General features: G+C 33.2%; 1 protein-coding gene across 2 annotated transcripts; it reads right to left on the reverse strand.

Moving 5' to 3' along the window:
• Nucleotides 1-799: 799 nt before the first annotated feature.
• Nucleotides 800-9,412, reverse strand: LOC149230016 (protein NRT1/ PTR FAMILY 6.2-like). 2 transcript variants are annotated; one of them, XM_089378818.1, is made up of 6 exons: nucleotides 9,046-9,412; nucleotides 8,862-8,909; nucleotides 8,308-8,428; nucleotides 7,868-8,085; nucleotides 7,207-7,757; nucleotides 800-1,874 (listed from the first exon to the last, which is right to left on the reverse strand). In XM_089378818.1, the coding sequence occupies exons 2-6, from the start codon at nucleotides 8,862-8,864 to the stop codon at nucleotides 932-934; spliced, it is 1,836 nt and encodes a 611-aa protein (XP_089234944.1). In that variant the 5' UTR covers nucleotides 8,865-8,909; nucleotides 9,046-9,412; the 3' UTR covers nucleotides 800-931. The 2 variants fall into 2 exon arrangements, with proteins under 2 accessions (XP_089234944.1, XP_089234945.1); XM_089378819.1 differs by lacking the exon at nucleotides 9,046-9,412 and having other exon boundaries at nucleotides 8,862-9,012.
• Between the last annotated feature and the right edge of the window lie 10,976 nt (nucleotides 9,413-20,388).

Genomic DNA, 20,388 nt, shown 5'->3' on the forward strand with positions numbered 1-20,388 from the left:
ACACTCGAATTATGCAGATTAAACAATTTAAATTCAAGTTTTTAAAAATCTTTGTTGAATTTTGTTTAAAATTTACCAAAAAAATGTTGTGAAAAAAGTCATTTAGTGTGTGTGTATATATATATTCTCATTAGACAAAGCCTATAAAAAATCATAGTTCACTACACTCTGCCAGATTGAAAATATAAATTTAAAATTTTACTATTCAATATATATATATATATATAAACAACGCCCATGAAAAATCATAGTTCACTGTACTTTGTCATATTGGAAGTATGAAAACCACACTGCCCATTAGGCTTTATTATCATACTTGAACTACAATAAATTCTCTTTGAGGGTCAAGAGCTCAAGCTCTTATATTTTCTCCCTTGAATTTTGATTAAAATTTACCAGAAAAATTGTCTTAAAAAATATCAATTTTTTTATAAATAAATAAATAAATATATATATATATATATCCTCATTAAACAAAGCCTATAAAAAATATAGTTCACTACACTTTACCACATTAGAAGTATAAATTTAAAATTTTACCATTCAAAAAAAATATGTATATATATAAACAAGGCCCATGAAAAATCATAATTCACTGAATTTTGCCAAATTAGACAATATTATCATATTTTAACCTCTTTTGCCAAATTAGAAGTATGAAAACCACACTGCCCATTAGGCTTTATTATCATACTTGAACTACAATAAATTATCTTTGAGGGTTAAAAGCTCAAGCTCTTATGTTTTGACAGGCTCAAGATTGAAGGTTGCATAGCTCATATTTAACAAGAATTGCCTGGATAGTGAAGCAGATATATCTCACAATTCATGAGTGGAAGAAGTCATAGTCATAGATATTTGACAAAAAAACCTCTGAAAATCACACAACTTCATAATACCGATTATTATGTGAAGAATCTTGGGCAAAGAGTTAGTCAATGGATGATTTGCCTGGAGGTCTGCTCTCCTTTTCATCAATGGATGATTTGCTTGGAGGTCTGGTCTCCTTTTCATCTGCCTTTCCTGGTTCTTGAAAGTTGTAGTGTTTGCCCATCACAGTGCCCTTGTAAGTGTACCACTTGGCAAACATAAAGTATATGATAAAGTTGACCAAACTCATGATTGCAACCAGCCAGTAGAACTTGTCAAGCCTTCCTCTGTACAAGTTGTTGCTGAGCCATCCTGGATGAGAATTGCTTGTGGTCACATGGTTAACAATAGAGACCAGAAGGCTACTGAGGAAAAACCCTAGGGCTAGCGTGCTCAAGAAAAGTCCAGTGCTCATGGTTTTCATGCCAGGAGGGGATTCTCTGATGAAGAAATCCAGCTGACCTGTGTATATAAATGCTTCTCCGGTGCCAACAAGGAAAAATTGTGGAACAAGATAGAAAACAGTCATGGGGACTGAGGAATTGGGCTTGTCTAAAAGCCCATGAGCTCTGCCCTCCTGGCGACGTTTCTTTTCTGTTAGTGCTGCAGCAACCATTGCAAAGCATGACAAGGCGAGTCCAAACCCTATTTTCTGAAGTGTTGTGAAACCCTGTTGGTGACCGGTCCAACCTCTTGCCAGGGGCATGATTATGCGGTCATAGAGGGCTATTGTCACCAGGATTGCACTCACAAAAAATACTGTCATGGAGGCCGCCGGTATCTGAAAGTTTCCCATGTTTCTGTTCATGTGGGATGCTTGTTCTACTGAGAAGGTTACCATCTGAGCATAGATGGTCCAGAACATTATTGTGGTTGCCCAGATGGGCAGCATTCTTATTATTATCTTCACCTCTTCTACTTTACTTGGTGTGCAAAGCCTCCATCTACTGGGATTGGAAGACTCCTCCATCGATGAGTCTATTATAGAAGCTCTGTCCAGCCACCTGCAACACATAACGTATGAAAAACATCTTAATCACTTGGTTATGGAAAATTACACATCCAAGCAGGGAATATTTTTTCATAGATTTTTTTTAAAATTTGGTTGACTATATTATTCTTATCAGATTAAAAAGTGCATTAATCTATCCAAAACTTATATATCATTTTAATGGGAACAAGAAATTGAATTTATAACTTCAATTTTTGAACTTTTATAGTTTTTAATATACCACGGAATTCAAATTTATAGTTTGAAAATATTCTTTAAAAAACTAAAATTAAAACTAACAACTATATATTTCTTATTTTTTAATTCATATATACTTTTAATACTAAAATCCAATAACATTAATTAGAACTACATTAACTGCAACCACATAAACACCTCACAAACGACATTTATTTATCTGATCATTTAATATATCAATATCCTTTGATATTAAGATATCAAAGAGATAAAAGTATAATGACATCAGACATTCAGTTTTTAAAATCTTGAATGTAAGATGAATCTATATTCTTTTATTTCAAAAAAACATATTATTATAACATTTTTTAATACATATTCGAGTGAATTAATATTTTTTATATATTTGGTTTTGGTTTATATTAAAAAAATGAATATTTAAAATACAAAATCGAAAGTATTATTAAAAGCAGAAATAATAATATATTGTAATTATTATAATTTTTATTAATATAATAATGGGTAATTATATCCAATAAATTTAATTAAATTAAATTTAAATTTATACTGATTTTAAATTTGATTATTTAAGAGATGGGTGCTAGGATGAAGAAGGGTGGTCTTTGATTATCTAAAAGAGAAGTGGTAAGATAGAGAAGTGTATTCTATGGTTTTGATGAGCACAAAGTGCTCATGTACTCATGGGTTTTGGTCATATCAAATAATCAAGTAGAGATAAATGGTTTCTACTAGGGGTTTTTTGTTAGCCAAAGAACATTAAGTGGACACAATTATAATTATGAGAGATTCTCTCTTAATTGTGCAACATCTGGTCAAAGGCTATTTCCCAAAGGAGAAATCTATGAAAACATCATGACAAGAATAGGGAAAATTGTGGAAAATATCCAACCCAAAACATATTTTTGTCTTAAGATACTTAAACAAAGAAGCACGAGTATGCTAACTAAGGGGTGTAAATTGAAAATACTGAATTAAAGATTAATAGCCAAATCAGTCTTACTATAATTCTCTAATGGTAAATGAAATCTATTAAAAATTCCTTAGTAGTATTATGTGTTATAAATTTTGTGTTTTGTTAGAGTAATTTTGTAAAATATTCACTAAAAAGACCCCTCTTTATTACTCAACTATATTCTCTTAAAAAACTCATATATCCCTATTAAGAAAAAAAAACAATTAATTTTTCTTTTATAAATTTACTTTGTAATATGTAATGTATTTACTAATTACCAAACATAAAGTTATATGATACAAATCCTATTTTCAGTTAAAATAAAAATTATATCAAAGAAATTTAGCTATGATTTAAAGTAAAATTTATGATTTAAATTATATTAATGGTAAATTTGATTATACAAGAAACACGTAGCAAAATCAACTGGTAATTTTGATCAGCCCAACCCCGTTAGATTAAAAAATACTGCAATGCAATAAAATAAAATTAAAAATGTCCAAAGTCTTTCAAAGTAATTATCGATAAACCCAAAGCTGGTCCAAAAAAGCTATAAAATAAAATAAAAAATGTCCCAAATCTTTCAAAGCAGTTATCGATAAACTCAATGCTTTCCATTACTGTAGCAAAAGTTTTGCCCCTTTTAAAAAGAGTCCTTTATCGAGGTGAAGGAATTGCTTGGACGGTCAAAAGTGGTCGGAATCTAGGTAAAACAAATTCAAAAAATCTTGTAGAGGCAGTGTTTGAATCGTGTTTTTGATGGTGGAAATAGATTCAGCGACATCAAAAACGTCTAGGACACCTAAAATTTTGAAGTTTAATAACTATAACTTGGATTCAAGCTTTTGTGATCCATAACATGTTAATCTATGAAGATTTTCGGAAAAAATCACATTTCCAATATATGGTCTAAGCATTTAGAACCACACTCGCTGGTTTGAAAAGCTTGGACCAAATATTGGAAATGTGATTTTTTCCCAAAATCTTCATAAATTAACTATAACTTGGATTTAGAAAAATCCTGGCTGGAATTTCCATAACTTTCCGGGCAATTCCTCTGACTTGTTAGAAACGGGCATGTAGTTTTTAGTTGACACATCACCAGTCATCAGCGTAGCAAAAGGCCCTGGGACCCAAAACCAGCAACTAACATGAACAGTTTTTGAGACTGGACACCTGACAAGATGGGTGGGTTAACCCTAGACAACATAGTCAAAATTGCTGAGAAAGACATCAGATATCCAACAAGTCTTATATTTTTTTTCTAGCTTTGATGTTTTAGAGGTTTTTGATGAGGCTAATCTATTTTTACTGTCAAAAACATGATTCAAACACTAATTTATTGCTTCAAACACTGCTACTGCAAAAAAAAATTAAATTTTTTTACTCAAATTCTAACCACTTCTAACCATCAACAATTCATACACCTCTATATCCTTCTTTTTTCTAATCCAGTTTAATCATTGGAATTTTCAAATATCAAATATATTTTGATCATTCGTTACTGAAAATATTAAAACTGATTATAAAATTGTGAATAGTTTCATTTTAAAATTCCAAAACTACCCAGATGACACCAAGTTCTAAATATACAGGCTGATTAAGGTGGGCGGTTGAACATAACGATGACGCCTACTAGATCTGTGTCACAAAGTCTGTTAGGTTGCTAAACGCGTAATTTCAATCAGCATTGTCAAAAACAGTTGGAAAAGACCTGCCTCCCTGCCGTAATGCATTTGGCACAATAACATTAAAATTAATGGTCGCCGAAAAGGTAATTAATTATGGGTAAATTTGATTATAATTGAGTCTGAAAGCTGCTCCTAAACTGTTCTCTTGAAAGTCAATTAAGTACTAATAATTTTTTAACAACCATGGATGCGGAAGGGTCTTTCTTCAAATTGAAAATGAGGTTTTTTCTGGTTATCCGATTTTAAAATGTTTCCAAAATCTATGAAAATAAGAATAGTCTATAACAAAAACCATAAATCTTCTTTATAAAAACAAAAGCCACAAATCTTCCCCATAGAATAATATAAACCTGGGCCGTTGATCTCCCAAATGAAATTGAAGTTGCTTGGAAAGTAAATCTGGACCTGGAAAGTAAATCTGAACCTAACTAAGATTCGCTTTCAGATATCAGAGGCATTTCAGGCCCACAAGCCAGATCAAAGAGACTACAGCCCAAAATACCCTTTGATATACCATATTTAAAATGCACTTTCCCAAACCAACTTTTGGGAAGTCTGGTAGAATGAATTTTCAGAGTTAGAATCTGTGGATTTTAATTCGAAACCACTCAAAACTCTAGCATGGTGAAATCATGCACTTTCCCAAACCAACTTTTGGGAAGTCTGGTAGAATGAATTTTCAGAGTTAGAATCTGTGGATTTTAATTCGAAACCACTCAAAACTCTAGCATGGTGACATCATGATCCGATTCCATGCACTAATAAGCTCCAGGACTTCAGCCAAAATCCTGCAACAACTCGTCACCAAAGAAAACGCCTTTTGGGAACTCTGGTAAAATGATTTCTCTGAGTTAGAATCTGTGGATTTGAGATTCGAAACCGCCCAAAACTCTTAACAGGGTGAAATTAAGATCCGATTCCATGCTACAGGACTTCAACCAAAATGCTGCAACAACTCATCACCAAAGAATGTGGATTTTGCATCAAATTTATGCTATGGAGTTCAAATCTATTTGGCCATCTTTATTTGATTGCGAATTGGTATGATGATGAACCTAGATAAAGGTTCGAAGTCGATTCTAAGTAAAATGCTGAACAACTCATCGCCAAAGAATGTGGATTTTGCTCACATAGGAAGTCCTCACTTGGCAGGCTGGATGGACAGGATAATGTTTTTATGGGGCTCATGAGAGACTGCTCCATGCAACACATCTGCCATGCTCAGAATCTCCAAGCTGACTGCCTGTCAAAGAAGGGTCTGCTCTTAGGTACAGGGTCATGGTCTATGAAATAGAGGGAGAGAATCCCTGTTTTATCCAGGATTTCTATATCCCTGGATCTTGAAGTTCCTTTGGTGATATACAGGTTCTTTTTCATTATCTTTTTGTTTTTCCTACATATGACATGATTCATGGCTGTCATGCAATCTCTAAAAATCTCAGTTTCATATCTGATATGATAGGCAAATGATGTACAGATGTCTGTTTATTTGTTTTATCTGATGTTTTTTTTATGGATCAGCGATGTTGTATCTCACCACAGTGTCTCAAATCGTGGCTGCATCTATTTGCGCCAGTTTTTGTATCATCTGGATCTTTTATATTGACTCAATATAATACAATGAAGCTTTTTCTTTCTGAAAAAAAAAGAATGTGGATTTTCCATGAAATTTATGCTATGGAGTTCAAATCTATTTGGCCATTGATTGTGAATTGGCATGATGATTAACCTAGATAAAGGTTTGAAGTAGATTTTAAGTTTTTATGTGAATTTTCCAGAAAATCTTGACTTATATTATGAATCACAGAAATATCTAATCTGATAAAAAAAATTGTCTATCAAATTAATAAATATTCTCAAAATCTAAAAGTAAATCTATTTAATCCTTAATTTCCCTTGATTTTAATTAAGGTGAATCTATTTAATCTTTTAATTAAAGCAATAATATTAGATTCAGAGAAGAAAAGTAAATCTATTTAATCCTTAATTTCCCTTGATTTTAATTAAGGTGAATCTATTTAATCTTTTAATTAAAGCAATAATATTAGATTTAGATTTAGATTTGAAATTTAGATTGGAAGAAAAATTGATAAATATTCCCAAAATTTTACTTCAATTGTAAGGCGATACTATTTAATCTCTTAATTACACCAATGGTTTAATAACGTTGGATTTGGATTTGAAAAAGACGCCTATATCACCCTGGGATTGGGTTGAACTGTTGCCTGCTAAGCTGACAACCAAACCTCGACGTATTGTAACACGTGTTAGCATCAATTAAGAATTTTGTTAATTTATTATATAATTAAAAGAATAAAACAATTTTAGTTTGAACTATAATGGCGCAGTCTGATACTGAGAAGCCATAATTAGAACAAAACGTGTGTTCCTACATATATTCTATACTGAGACTAAAACCAAATTTCAAAGTACAGCCAAAACATTATTCATCACAGCTCATCTTAGAAAGCATAATTACTCACCGGAATTGATCTGTATGGGGTGCCCTGTTGTGGGACAGAGAGGCCTTATTACCATCATACAATTGTCCCACATCTGCAGGCAATTTAAGCTTTCTATTCCTCCAAGATGCTACAACCACTTGGAGAATCTGAGTGAGTGGACTTCCAGTGGCCTTCTTGAATCTATACGTCCTTGTTCCTCCAAGGAATATGAGAATGGCTGACATCATACATACAGCACATATTCCATAACCCCATGGCCTCCCCACATTATCCTGGATGTATACGAGCACTGTCACAGCAAGCAGAGATCCTAAACTGATACAGAAGAAGAATCGGTTAAAGAAGAAGTCCATCTGACTCCTTTCTTTATCATCATTTTCATCAAACTGATCAGATCCAAAGCCTGATACACTTGATTTCAGTCCTCCAGTACCCAGTGCAATAAGATACAGGGATAAGTAGAGAACAAAAAGTTGTAAACCATCTGCTTCTTCACATCGTTCATTGTGAATGCATGGATGAGGTCTGAACTGTGGTAATGCAGTGGAGATTGTCAACACCCCTACTCCCTGGAAATACCATACCAACTATTATTCTCTTTCAAATATCCCATAGATACCCAAAAAAGCAAAATATCTAAGCACTCATATGCAATCATAATTAAAGATCAGAGGCATACCAGGCTTTGAATTGAGGCAAAAATGGCAATTGTCAAGTATCTTCCTAAGAAGGTGTCAGCCAGAAATCCTCCAAAGAGGGACAGAATGAAGGAAGTTCCAAGAAAATTTGTCACAATATTTGCAGATTGTGCACTAGGAAGGTGCATAGTATTCTCCAAATACGTTACCAAATTTACAGATATGCCCAAAGTTGTCATTCTTTCACACATCTCAATTCCTGTTTCAATGCCTCACAGTTAACCAAACGAATTTCAATGTAAAATTCAGTTCTGAGATTAGTTGATATCTATATTTATACCTAGTATTACCAAAATTACAGATATGCCCAAAGTTGTCAATCTTTCACCCATCTCAATTCCTATTTCAATGCCTCACAGTGAACCAAACGAATTTCAATGTAAAATTCAGTTCTGAGATTAGTTGATATCTATATTTTTACCTAGTATGACAACGGCAGGTAACCATCTCCCTGTTGTGGCCTTATCTGCAGGATGGCCCTTGAAGTCAAGTGCTTCAAATTTCGCAGCTCCTGCTGATGAATTCTGCTCTCCATTTTGTTCCTGAAGTATACACAAGGACCAACATGCTCAATGCTGTAACAAATCTATATCAGATATTAGTTGCTCTAACAAACCAGCACTACCAGATTTTTTATGTTTTTGCCAAGATGAGATTCATAATATCATGTTTCCAATATAACCAAAAGAAGGGGCACCTTGGATGGCCATCAATTGTGATAGAATTAATATAAAAGTTTCAGAAAAAAGCCTACAAAAACAAATCTAAAGTGAATACTAGTTAGTTAACATTCCAAAGATCTAAATGGTATTACTAAATTCTATGATGGAAAAGGATAGTTTCACTGTAAAACAAAGAAACAATATGAGCAACGGTGCAACTGTACATTTCTCAAAAAAAGCTAAAAAAATTCTGAAAAAATTATACTTATAGAATTCTAAATGAACAATTTAGTATCCAAAGATTGGTGTATACCATAATCAGATGAACCCACTAACACTCTCTATTTGCTCCCCTGATTACCTTCAGAGACAAAGTTAAAACTAACTGAATAACTGCATTGATAAGACAATCAGCCAATGCAAAAGTTAAAAAATCTGAAAAAATGATACATATAGAATTCTAAATGAACAATTAGTATCCACAGATTGGTGTATACGATAATCACATGCACCCACTAGCCCTCTCTCTATTTGCTCCCCTGATTACCCTCAGAGACTCATTATATGTAACCTTCTTTCATAGAAAGAAGAGACTAATTATACGCCTCGTTTTTCAAAGGGAAACTGTTTGATTTGATTCATAGATTCACAGTTGCCTGGTATCTCACAGGCCCTTTCACCACTCACAACCCATTTTCTATGGAAGCCGGGTGGATGGGCAGGGAATTTGACATGTTACACTGCATGTAACATGACAGCTAAAAGCTTCAAAGACTTTTCACATTCAGCAGCTGACACTACATAAATGCACAACCTTTTTAAACGTATGAGTGACTTGAAAATTTAAACTCCTTATAAAACCAATAAATCAAACTGGTTGTGAGCAGAATTTCTAATTTCAAGAACTTGTTTTTTTTTTTTCTAATTTCAAGAACTTGTTCTATGGGAAAGAAGAAAACCAGAGTGAATATTGCTGTCAGGATTCTGAAGTAGAGGTCAGTCGATTTCACTTAATATGATTGTGATAAGATCGACACTAAAGTCAAAGACGATCCTTCATCTCTGCCAAGATTGGTATGTGTATTTATGTATTGTTTTTTGTTGGGACAAGTCAGATATAAACTTTGGATGATTCGTTGGGAGAACATGTGACATTTTTCATACTTAAAATGGAATTGTGACATTATCCATGCTCAGGGTTATAATATGCTGGAATATGAAAATCATATGTTAAATTCGATGGTATGAATATTGTAGGTTTATTAAAAGAATTTAAAAAGCAAATCAATTATATTTAATAGATAAATCATCGCATACCAAATCAATTATTCATTAAATTATATATGAACATTTTATCCCTAACCATGTTAATATTATATAGATTCAATTTATGATATAGATATAGAATTAAAAAAAAAAATTTAGAGGAATGGGCAACTGCATTCGTTATTTGATGAAGGGTTGATTGAGATAGAGGTGAATAGAAATTAAATTTTTTGAAAATTTACAATTATTTGATGAAGGGTTGATTCAAATATAGGTGAATTGAAAAAATTATAAATTTATTGGGATTACATTTTTAAAATGTCTAATATATCACTTCAATAAAGGAAGGGAATTGAACCAATGACTTCACATTAAGAAGTGTTTAACAAAACACTCAATCACCAATCTATCCAAGATGCAATGAATAAAATTTATATAATTTAAAACATAATTATTAACACAATTAAAATCACTATTTATTATCTTACTCTTGAGGTACCTCAATCGGCAATGGCTGTGGAAATGAAGCCTCACTGAACCCAAAGTCTTGGGTTCAAATCTTGTGTTGCAAATCTCACCGAACTGAAAGTCTTGGGTTCAAATCTTGTGCTACCTCAGATCGGGGTGAGAAGATGAAGATATAGTCTTACCAAACTTACAAAGAAAATCACTATTTATTATCATTATCATTTACTTTTACATTTTGAAAATTAAATATAATAACATAATATATAATTTTTAAATCCCTAATAATTTGTATTTATAATTTTCAATAATTAAAGTTTAAAATAGAAAAATATATGTTTATATTTTTTAATATTGAGTTCAATTGGTCTACATTATTTATAATTTAATATCAAATTAATTATTTTTTAAATTAATTTTATCTTAATTATATTGCTTAAATATAAAAAAGTCTCAAGGTTATCCCAGTTGGTCAAAAAACGTGCCCTGCCATCCGGAGGTCACAGGGGTTAGGTCTTGACAGTAGGTTGAGGGGCGGGTTAGATCTTGACAGTAGGATTAGCCCAAAGCCCTTGGGGTTAGATCTTGACAGTAGGTTGATGGGCGATTAGCCCAGATTTTTCTTTGGACGTAGAGACCACTCACTGACCAAGGTGTTCGTGAACCACACTAAAAATAAATAAAAAATTACTTAAATATAATCATATGATAATTCAAATTTTATTTGAATTTTATTTATCAAATAATAGTAAAGTATGTTATTGCATTTGAATCCCAGATTTTTCTTTGGACGTAGAGACCACTCACTGACCAAAGTGTTCGTGAACCACACTAATTTTTTTTTTTTAAATTACTTAAATATAATCATATGATATGAATTTTATTTATCAAATAACAATAAAAAGTATGTTATTACATTTCAATTTGTCTACATTATTTATAATTTAATATCAAATTATATTATTCTTTTTAAATTAATTTATTTTAATTATATTACTTAAATATAATCATATGATAATTAATTTTTATTTAAATATTATTCGAATTTTTTTAATTAAATAACAAGCAAAAAAAGTACGTTATTACATTTCAACTTGTTTACATTATTTATAATTTAATGTCAAATTATATTATTCTTTTTACATTAATTTTATTTTAATTATATTACTTAAATATAATCATATGATAATTCAAATTTATTTAAATATTATTTGATTTTTTTATTAAATAACAGTAAAAATTTATGTTATTATATTTATTTTTTCTTACAAATAAATAAACCATGATGTGTTTTAGAAATAAGGTATTTTTACACCTCAATTTCGTGTCTAATTTAATTATAATTTTAATATTAAATTACTAATATTTATAATTATAAAATTAGATGTTATTTTCAAATTATCAATATTTTAATATAAAAATAAATTTAAATGCAATATAATATGGAAAAATTATAGTGATTCATCTGGTGCTTCATCTGGAGGTTAGAGTAATAATAATTTGAATCCAAGTTACCTGATTGGTGTTAGTGTTTAAGTTCAACAAAAATTCAATAGATAAAATATTGAAAATAAAATTTTATATTAATTTAATATACTAAAATATTTGAAAACTATAATAATAATGACAATTAAGTGTTTTCATATAACTTTTTATAAACATATAAATTTGTATAATTTAAGCGTGTATAGTATAAATAAAAAATTAACATATACATTCAAAACTAATAAATCACAATAAAATTTAAAGATTAAAAATGGTTTTTCAATATACATATGTTTCTTTTATATATTTAATTTTTATATTTTATTGAAATATTATATTATATTTAATTGTTTATAAATATATAAATTTATATAATTTAAGTGTGTATGGTATAAATTTAGTTATATCCATCTTAATTCTTGATCTACCAAGCACCAAATGGGATCAAATCTCCTGAGTTGAAAAGAGATGTTTGGTAGATCCGGAGTTAAGATTGATCTAGGTTGGTTTAATCCCCCCTGTTGACACCTAATCTTCATGATTGGGGGAATTTTGTGTAAATAAATAAATTAGGAATGTGAACTGTCATCTGAAGATGAACTTAACAATCACTCCTATTGTATATAACAATGACCTACCTATGAAATAATAGACGAATCAATTTTTGTTTTGTGGAGTTACTGCCTGGCCTGACATGGTATCAGAGCCAGCTCCTTTTTTAGCCTTTGTGTCCCTTGTAACTCCCTGTCTGCTCTCCATATAGCTGAGCAGGTTCTCCATAAAATTAGCTACCCCTCTGTCTGACTGTTCAGTTCTCTGACTGTCATAAACGTTTCAAAAAAAAGGCGTTATTGCACCTGCGCCTCCACTGCATGAATTCCTTCACTTGATTATTCTCACCTTGGTCGCATCTGTCTCCATTTATTTTCTGTAGTTGGCCACTGCTTGAGCTCTTTTTTTGTATCTTTGAACGATCTGCCCACCTGGTATCCGCTGCCCAGCACCATATCTTCGTATAATACCATATCGCATACCGAGCCATGGGCGCAACACGAAAATGTTGTATCAGCTCCAGTTGAATGCAGTTTTTAAATCATTTGAACGCTGTTGAATGACGTTATTTGAACGCTGTTGAATGACGTTATTGGAATGAATCTATTGCGCCACGCAGAGATACCTATTTTTCTTTAACTTTGAATGGTATATACGTATTAACGCTGTCCATAAAGTTAGAATGCGTTTGGTAAGGTTGTCTTTATTCAGCCGCAGGTTTCTCAATTGATGTATGCAGTATGATGTGGAAGCATTGTTGTCTGCCATCATCAATGACCTGGAATAGCAAAGCAACCCGCTTTTGAATAATAGTGTTGATTTATTTGATGGTATGCGCCCGTCCAAGTTCTGGTATTGAATGCGTTTTGGTATATTGAATGTGTTTTGATATGCGCTGTCTAATGGTATGCGCCTGTCCAGTGGTATTTGAAACTATTCAAATGTCATGTTGAACTGCGTTGAATGCATTGAAGGGGCCTATTATATCAGAGTTGGTATATGGTAAAAACGTTGTCCCATTTTTAACACAATGTTTGAATTGTTGTGTTATTAACGCTGTTGAATTAATGTTGAATGGTATTTGAATGCGAATTGTTGTGTGGTATCAACATTTTAACACAACGTTTGTAGTATCAACGGTTTATTGAATGCGTATTAACGCTGTGGCTTGAATGATATTAACGTTGTTTGAGTATTAATGTGGTGTGCATCTGGGGAAACACTGTGGGTTTATATGATATTAACGTTGTGCGCTGTGGGTTTATACATATGCCCGTCCAAGTCTGTATATGCGTAGAATGGTCCAGCGTATATATTGAATGGTTTCCATTTGAATGGAATATGAACTGAGTTTGTAGAATGGAATATGTTGGATATATTATATGAGGATGCTTTTATAAACATTGGAGGGATTTGAAGAAACATAGTTCATAAAGTATTTGAAATCTTTTTGCCTTTTGAGTACAATTTCACTGTATATCAGCAGAAGTATTTTTCTATCAGCAGAAGTATTTTTTTTACAGAATGCATTCAATCATCTCTATGGTAGGAACAGTTCTCACTGGCAAGGAAAACTATCCTGAATGGTCCCGAATGATAAAACACACCCTCATCTTCAATGAGTTGTGGAAAGGAGTGTGTGTCGGAGAAGGAGACAATGACCCAGTATAGCCTACCTCAAACAAAAAGCTCGTCATTTGGGAAAACAAGAACAGCAAAGCCTATGCATTAATTGCAGCATCTGTAAATGAAGAGTTGAGTTGCCATATTTCATCATATTCAACTACCTTTGAAGCTTTACAAAAGCTGAAAGAACTCTATGACTCACATTCTGCACTTGAAGTTGTTCAGCTCATGATTAAACTCTTCACTCTTGAACTGAAAAATAATGATCCTCTTGCTCTTGCATCTGAAGTAAAGTCTATAATGCATGATATCAAATCCACTAAGGTTGAGCTGGATATCCCTCTTATTTCTTTTCTCAAGGAACTCTATCCTACTTACTCCAATTATCTTGAGTCTTTACAAGCAAATGGAAATCTTAAAGATATAACCTTTGACTCTCTTGTGAAAAAGTTTGCTAAAAGAGAAAAAGCCTTTGGAAAGAAGACAACCCCTGAATCTTCTGAAGAGACTGTGTGCCTTGCTCATAAAGAAAAGCATCCTGCTCAAGATTCTACAAGAGGAAGAGGAAGATATTTCAGAGGCAGGGGGGGCAGACATTCTCAAGGAGAAAATGCAGATTTACACTGCATTCGCTGCAAAAGAAATGGATCACATGATGCCTCTACATGCAAGCTACCATGGGACAAAATTGAGCAGAAAAGAAACCAACAGAAAGTTAAAACTGATGATACAGACAAAGGTAAAGCACCTAAATCCATTCACTATATTGAGGCACAATGTAACATTGGAGTAAATGAAGATTTGTTTAATGCTTCACTTGATTCTTCGAAAAATGATTGGTTGCTTGATTCAGGAGCAACCTGTCACATGACTCATAGAAAAGATTTTTTTGAAGATTTCACTGACAATGTTGATGGAGCAGTATACTTTGCAGATCAGTCAAAAATCAAGCCATCGGGGCTTGGCACAATCATGCTTAAACTGCCTGGTCTTCCAGACTTTCTTCTGGATCACATGTTCTATATCTCCCACAGCTCAAGAGAAACTTGTTGTCCTTGGTCCACATCCCCTTGGTCCACATCCGCCAACAAGGTCACTCCATTCATATGTTTGATGACAAGCTTGAGGTAAGAAAATATTCTGACCACTCACTTGTCATGAGGGGAATAGAAGAAGAAAGGCTTCTCAAACTGCAAGGAACCTCTGCTCATGCACAACATTTCTCATATATTTCTCATCATGAAGAAGGTACACTTCCATCAAGTTTATTATGGCATGCTAGATTTGGACATTTAAACTATGACAGTCTCCGCTTATTGAAGAAAAATGGTGTTGCTGGTTTGCCTACAATTCCTAGGAAACATAAGAAATGTGATGCTTGCATTCTAGGAAAGCATAGCAAACAGTCTTTTCATGATTCACATTCAAGAGCACATAGGAAGCTTGAACTCATTCATTCATATTTATGTGGTCCAATGCCTGTTCCTTCTGCAAATGGAAATAAATATATCATGACATTTATTGATGATTACACCAGAATGTGTTGGGTTTATTTATTGAAGAACAAATCTGATGCTTTTCAAACATTCAAGAATTTTCATAAATGGATTGAAAATGATGCATAATCTCATATTGGGTCTATTCGCACTGATAATGGAAAAGAATATACATCAAATGAATTTGAAAACTATCTTCGCCAACATGGGATCAAACATCAAACAACTATGCCTTATAATCCCCAACAAAATGGTGTAGTTGAAAGAATGAATAGAACAATCTTGAATATGGTACGATCCATGCTTTTCTTCAAAAATGTAAAGATAATGTTTTGGGCTAATGCTGTTCTATGTGTTTCATATATAAAGAATAGATGTCCATCTAATGCTATAAGAAACAAGACTCCTTATGAATTATGGTATGGACATGTTCCTTCGGTAAAACATCTCAGGATCTTTGGTTCCACTTGTTATGCTTTGATACCAAAGGTACATAGAAACATACTTGGTGCTAGAAGTCGTAAGTGTATCTTCCTGGGGTATTCAAACACCTCCAAAGCATACCACCTCTATGATGAAGTAAATAAAAAGTTTGTTGTATCCAGAGATGTAATTTTTCTTGAATCATCCAAATCTGACAATGTTGTTGAGAGGCAACTTGATCGCTTGGATAGATTCGCAAAAATGAAATCATTTCAAGAATTTGATAATCAGATTCCACATCTTGAAGGGGGGATTCCTATACTAGATCAACATGTGGAATCTTCTTCTGAAGAACACTCTCCCCCGACTGAAACTCCAACAACGGATGATGCTTTAAGTGATGTAATTGATAGAATTGGGAGACTCAATCTTGATTCAGTCCCAACTCAATCAACAGAGCAGCCTGGACCATCTCAGAAAGGTCCCCCAAGTGGATGACGAAGACACTTGAAAGTGTTCATCCTGATGAAATTGGAAAAACAGGAACCAGAAATTCAAACCGACAAAATGGAGGTGATGTATATGACTCTAATTCACCTGTTGATATGGATGTTTCTTATGATTGTGAATTGAACTTATCTACAGATTTTGAACCAACTTCCTTTAAAGAAGCTGCTTCTCATGATGAATGGAAAGAAGCGATGCAAAAGGAGTATGATTCCCTCATAAAGAACAGCACTTGGAAGCTGGTTGATCCTCCATTTGGAATCAAACCAATTGGCTGCAAGTGGGTCTACAAGAACAAGTACAAAGATGATGGCTCAGTTGACAAGCACAAAGCTAGGCTTGTGGCAAAATGTTTTGCACAGAAGGAAGGGGTTGATTATGAGGAAACTTTTGCCCCCACAGCAAAATGGGCCACCATCCGGACACTCTTTGCACTAGCAGCTCAGAACGGTTGGAAAGTCCATCAAATGGATGTAAAAACTGCCTTCTTGAATGGAGATCTAAAAGAGAATGTTTTTATGTCCCAACCTGAAGTATTTGCTGTGAAAGGACATGAACATAAAGTATGCAAACTTGTGAAGTCCTTGTATGGCCTCAAACAAGCATCGCGGGCCTGGTATGAAAACTAACTGAGCATCTTCTGAAACTCAACTTCAATCATTTTGATCTTGATGATGCAACTTTATTTGTCAAGAAAGTTGGCAAAATAGTTGTATATATTGTGGTATATGTAGATGATCCTTTAATGACAGGGAAAATTGAAAGCGACATTGCATCCATAAAGAAAGAATTGGGGAAAAGTTTTGAAATGAATGATTTGGGCTATGTTCATTACTATCTTGGCATTGAAGTAACCCAACATCCAAAGTCCATATTTCTTTCTCAAAAGAAATACATTGGAGATTTGTTAAACAGATTTGGCATGACAGAGTGCAATCCTCTTACCACTCCAATGGAACAAAACTTAAAGCTCACATCTATGAAGGAAAGGAATCTGAGGATGCAACAAAGTATAGACAGCTTGTAGGAAGTCTCAACTACCTTACTACAACTAGACCAGACATTTCGTTTGTTGTTGGAATCCTCTCCAAGTTTATGAAAAAGCCTTGTGAGGGACATTGGTCTGCTGCAAAAAGGGTTCTAAGGTACTTGAAGGGAACTCAAGACCTTGGAATCAAGTATACACAAGTGGACGACTTCAGCTTGATTGGATACTCTGATTCAGACTTCGATGGAGACAAAGAAACTGGGGTATCTACTTCAGGATATGCTATGAGTCTTGGATCAAGAGCTGTCTCCTAGAGATCACGCAAACAATCAGTTCCAACAGATTCCACAATAGAAGTAGAATACGTGGCAGCAGCTGAAGCAACAAAAGAAATTGTGTGGCTCAGGAAAATTATTGAAGATTTGCAGGTAAAACAAGTACAATCAACTCCACTCATGATTGACAACACCTCTGCAATAAAGTTGGCCAAGAACCAAAAGTTCCATGATCGAACAAAGCATATCAATACTAAATATCATCTGATTCGACATCATGTTGAGGACAAAACAATCCATCTCCGTCATTGTTCCACAAATGAGCAAATTGCAGACATCTTCACCAAAGCACTTGGAAGGGAAAAGCTTGAATGATTCATAATGATGCTTGGACTCACCAACATCCCTTCAGATTAAGGGGGGGGGGAATGTTGACACCTAATCTTCATGATTGGGGGAATTTTGTGTAAATAAATAAATTAGGAATGTGAACAGTCATCGGAAGATGAACTAAACAGTCACTCCTATTGTATATAACAATGACCTACCTATGGAATAATAGACGAATCAGTTTTTGTTTTGTGGAGTTACTGCCTGGCCTGACACCCCCTTTAAACATGTTATATTCCACATGAATACCATGAGTTTGTACCATGGGTTCTCATACTATGGGTCAATATCATGAAGTTATTTTTGTTCTAATGTTATTTTTTTATTATTCCATGGAAAAGTCATGGCTTGCCAAAACCTACAACCTTTTTATTATTCCATGGAAAAAGTCATGGCTTGCCAAAACCTACAACCAAGAAAGCACGAACGGGGAAATTGACTATTTAGCTCTATTTTATTTTTATTATTAATTATTTTTATTTTTATTTTTTATTGTATAATACCATGGGTTGTCAAAACCTAGAACCAAAAAACCATGAATAAAAAATCAACTACTATACAACCATGAATAAAAAATCAACTACTATACCTCTATTTTATTTTGATTATTAATTTTATTTTTTATTATATTATATTTTAACTATTTTGTTTTATTTTAATTTTTTTAATGTAATTTGACCCAGTCAAAATGTTTATAAGACAAGAAAGAACATCACTACATCTCTACCATATTGGGCTGGAGAGGGCCCCTGGGATTCTCAAATTCTACAAATTAAACAACTTAAATTCAAGTTATACTGTAAAAATACTATTTTATCTATTAGTTAGACCACACGTTTATATATATATATATATATATATATAAAGCTTGAGTGGGCCTAATGGTTAAGAGCATGTGTTCCTCCTATTATCACTGCAAAATTTCTCTTGAGTTGTTAGGAAAGAAATGATATAGGTAACCACAAACCTACTTTGGAGATGAGGATATAACCTTCCTAATGCTCAGAGAGGGCTACCTCTTTATGATTTAACTTTGTTTAATTAATTGATTTTAGGCTAGTTATGATTGTACTTGGGTTTTGATTTGGATTTGGTGGTGGGATCACTTACTTAGATGGATAGAGGGATGTCTTTTACCATTGGGCTATGGGGTCAAATGTCAAGCAAACAGGACTGGATCAAGCTCTAAAAATAGTGTCTACAAGGCAAGGTAGTTGAGTTACTTTAGATCTCAAGGTTGGATGGTGAAGTGGTTTTCAATCAGATCTAAGGAGAAATTAAGGGTTCCTTAGGCCGGATCATGAAGGAAGTGAAAGAGGTCAGTCGGGATGGGAGAGCAATTAAAGATTCTCAAATCCAGATATCAGAAGAAAACATAGAAATGATTAACTGTTCAAGACAGAGTGTACTTAAACAAATTCTGGAATAAATTTCCAGTTAATTCATTTAATTTAGATAACATGTAAGTTTGTGAGATACATAAAAAAATAACAAATTTGACAAAGAAAATACTTTGCTGTAATAGCTCAACACATGAATCTTGTAATGCAATGTCCTTATTACTTAGTCCAGTCTGCTGACTTGCAACAATTGGTACAATAACCCTCAGGTTTCTGATCAATACAACTCTACCAATATATAGAAATCCACACTCAATACTTCAAATTATAAAGTATTTATACAAAAATTGTTTACAAAATATCCCAAACTGTATTGGGAATTAATCTAGGAGAAAGAAATATCTTCATGCAAGAAGATAAAGACAAATGTTCAACTATTGTATGATGTCCCTGTTTATTTGGTTGTGCTGCCTTTATGCTCTGATATTTTTTGTTTTCACGATGGTTGTTCTTTGTACTTTGACTTGTCAACTGATACACTTTCACCTGATACACTTTCATCTGGCTGACCTGTCACTTTTCTTTTGCTATGTTGTTTTCAATTTTACTGTGCACTTTTACAGCAGGTCATTTAACTTTTCCCATGTGTCTGCATCTGGTAATTGAATATTTACTATCTTCCTATAGATTTCATATGCTTCAGTGTATTTGGAAAAAGTGGGTTTATTTACAAAAAGGTTTTTTACCTCATGCTTGAGGTAAAACAGGTTCTCAAAGGTCTGATATAGAACCTTTCCAGTAGGCATCCCCTTCATAGAGGAAGTATTTACTTGATCTTTTGCCACCTCTCTTATTTTCCTATTGTAGTCCTCTTGTGGCATTAATTTATCATTTATCACCAAGGGATTGGGCAAACCTTTCTACCTCAAAACATCAAACTTTACCATGAACCTGTCTATAGCCAGTTGCATCGTTTGGCATTTGTCATCAAGGTTTAACATCAAATTCCTTTTGGTGAGGACCTTTT

The sequence above is a fragment of the Pinus tabuliformis genome, chromosome J (genome assembly GCF_031772625.1).
Source record: "Pinus tabuliformis cultivar Carrire ecotype Pingquan chromosome J, CPIR1, whole genome shotgun sequence".
Classification (NCBI taxonomy): domain Eukaryota; kingdom Viridiplantae; phylum Streptophyta; class Pinopsida; order Pinales; family Pinaceae; genus Pinus; species Pinus tabuliformis.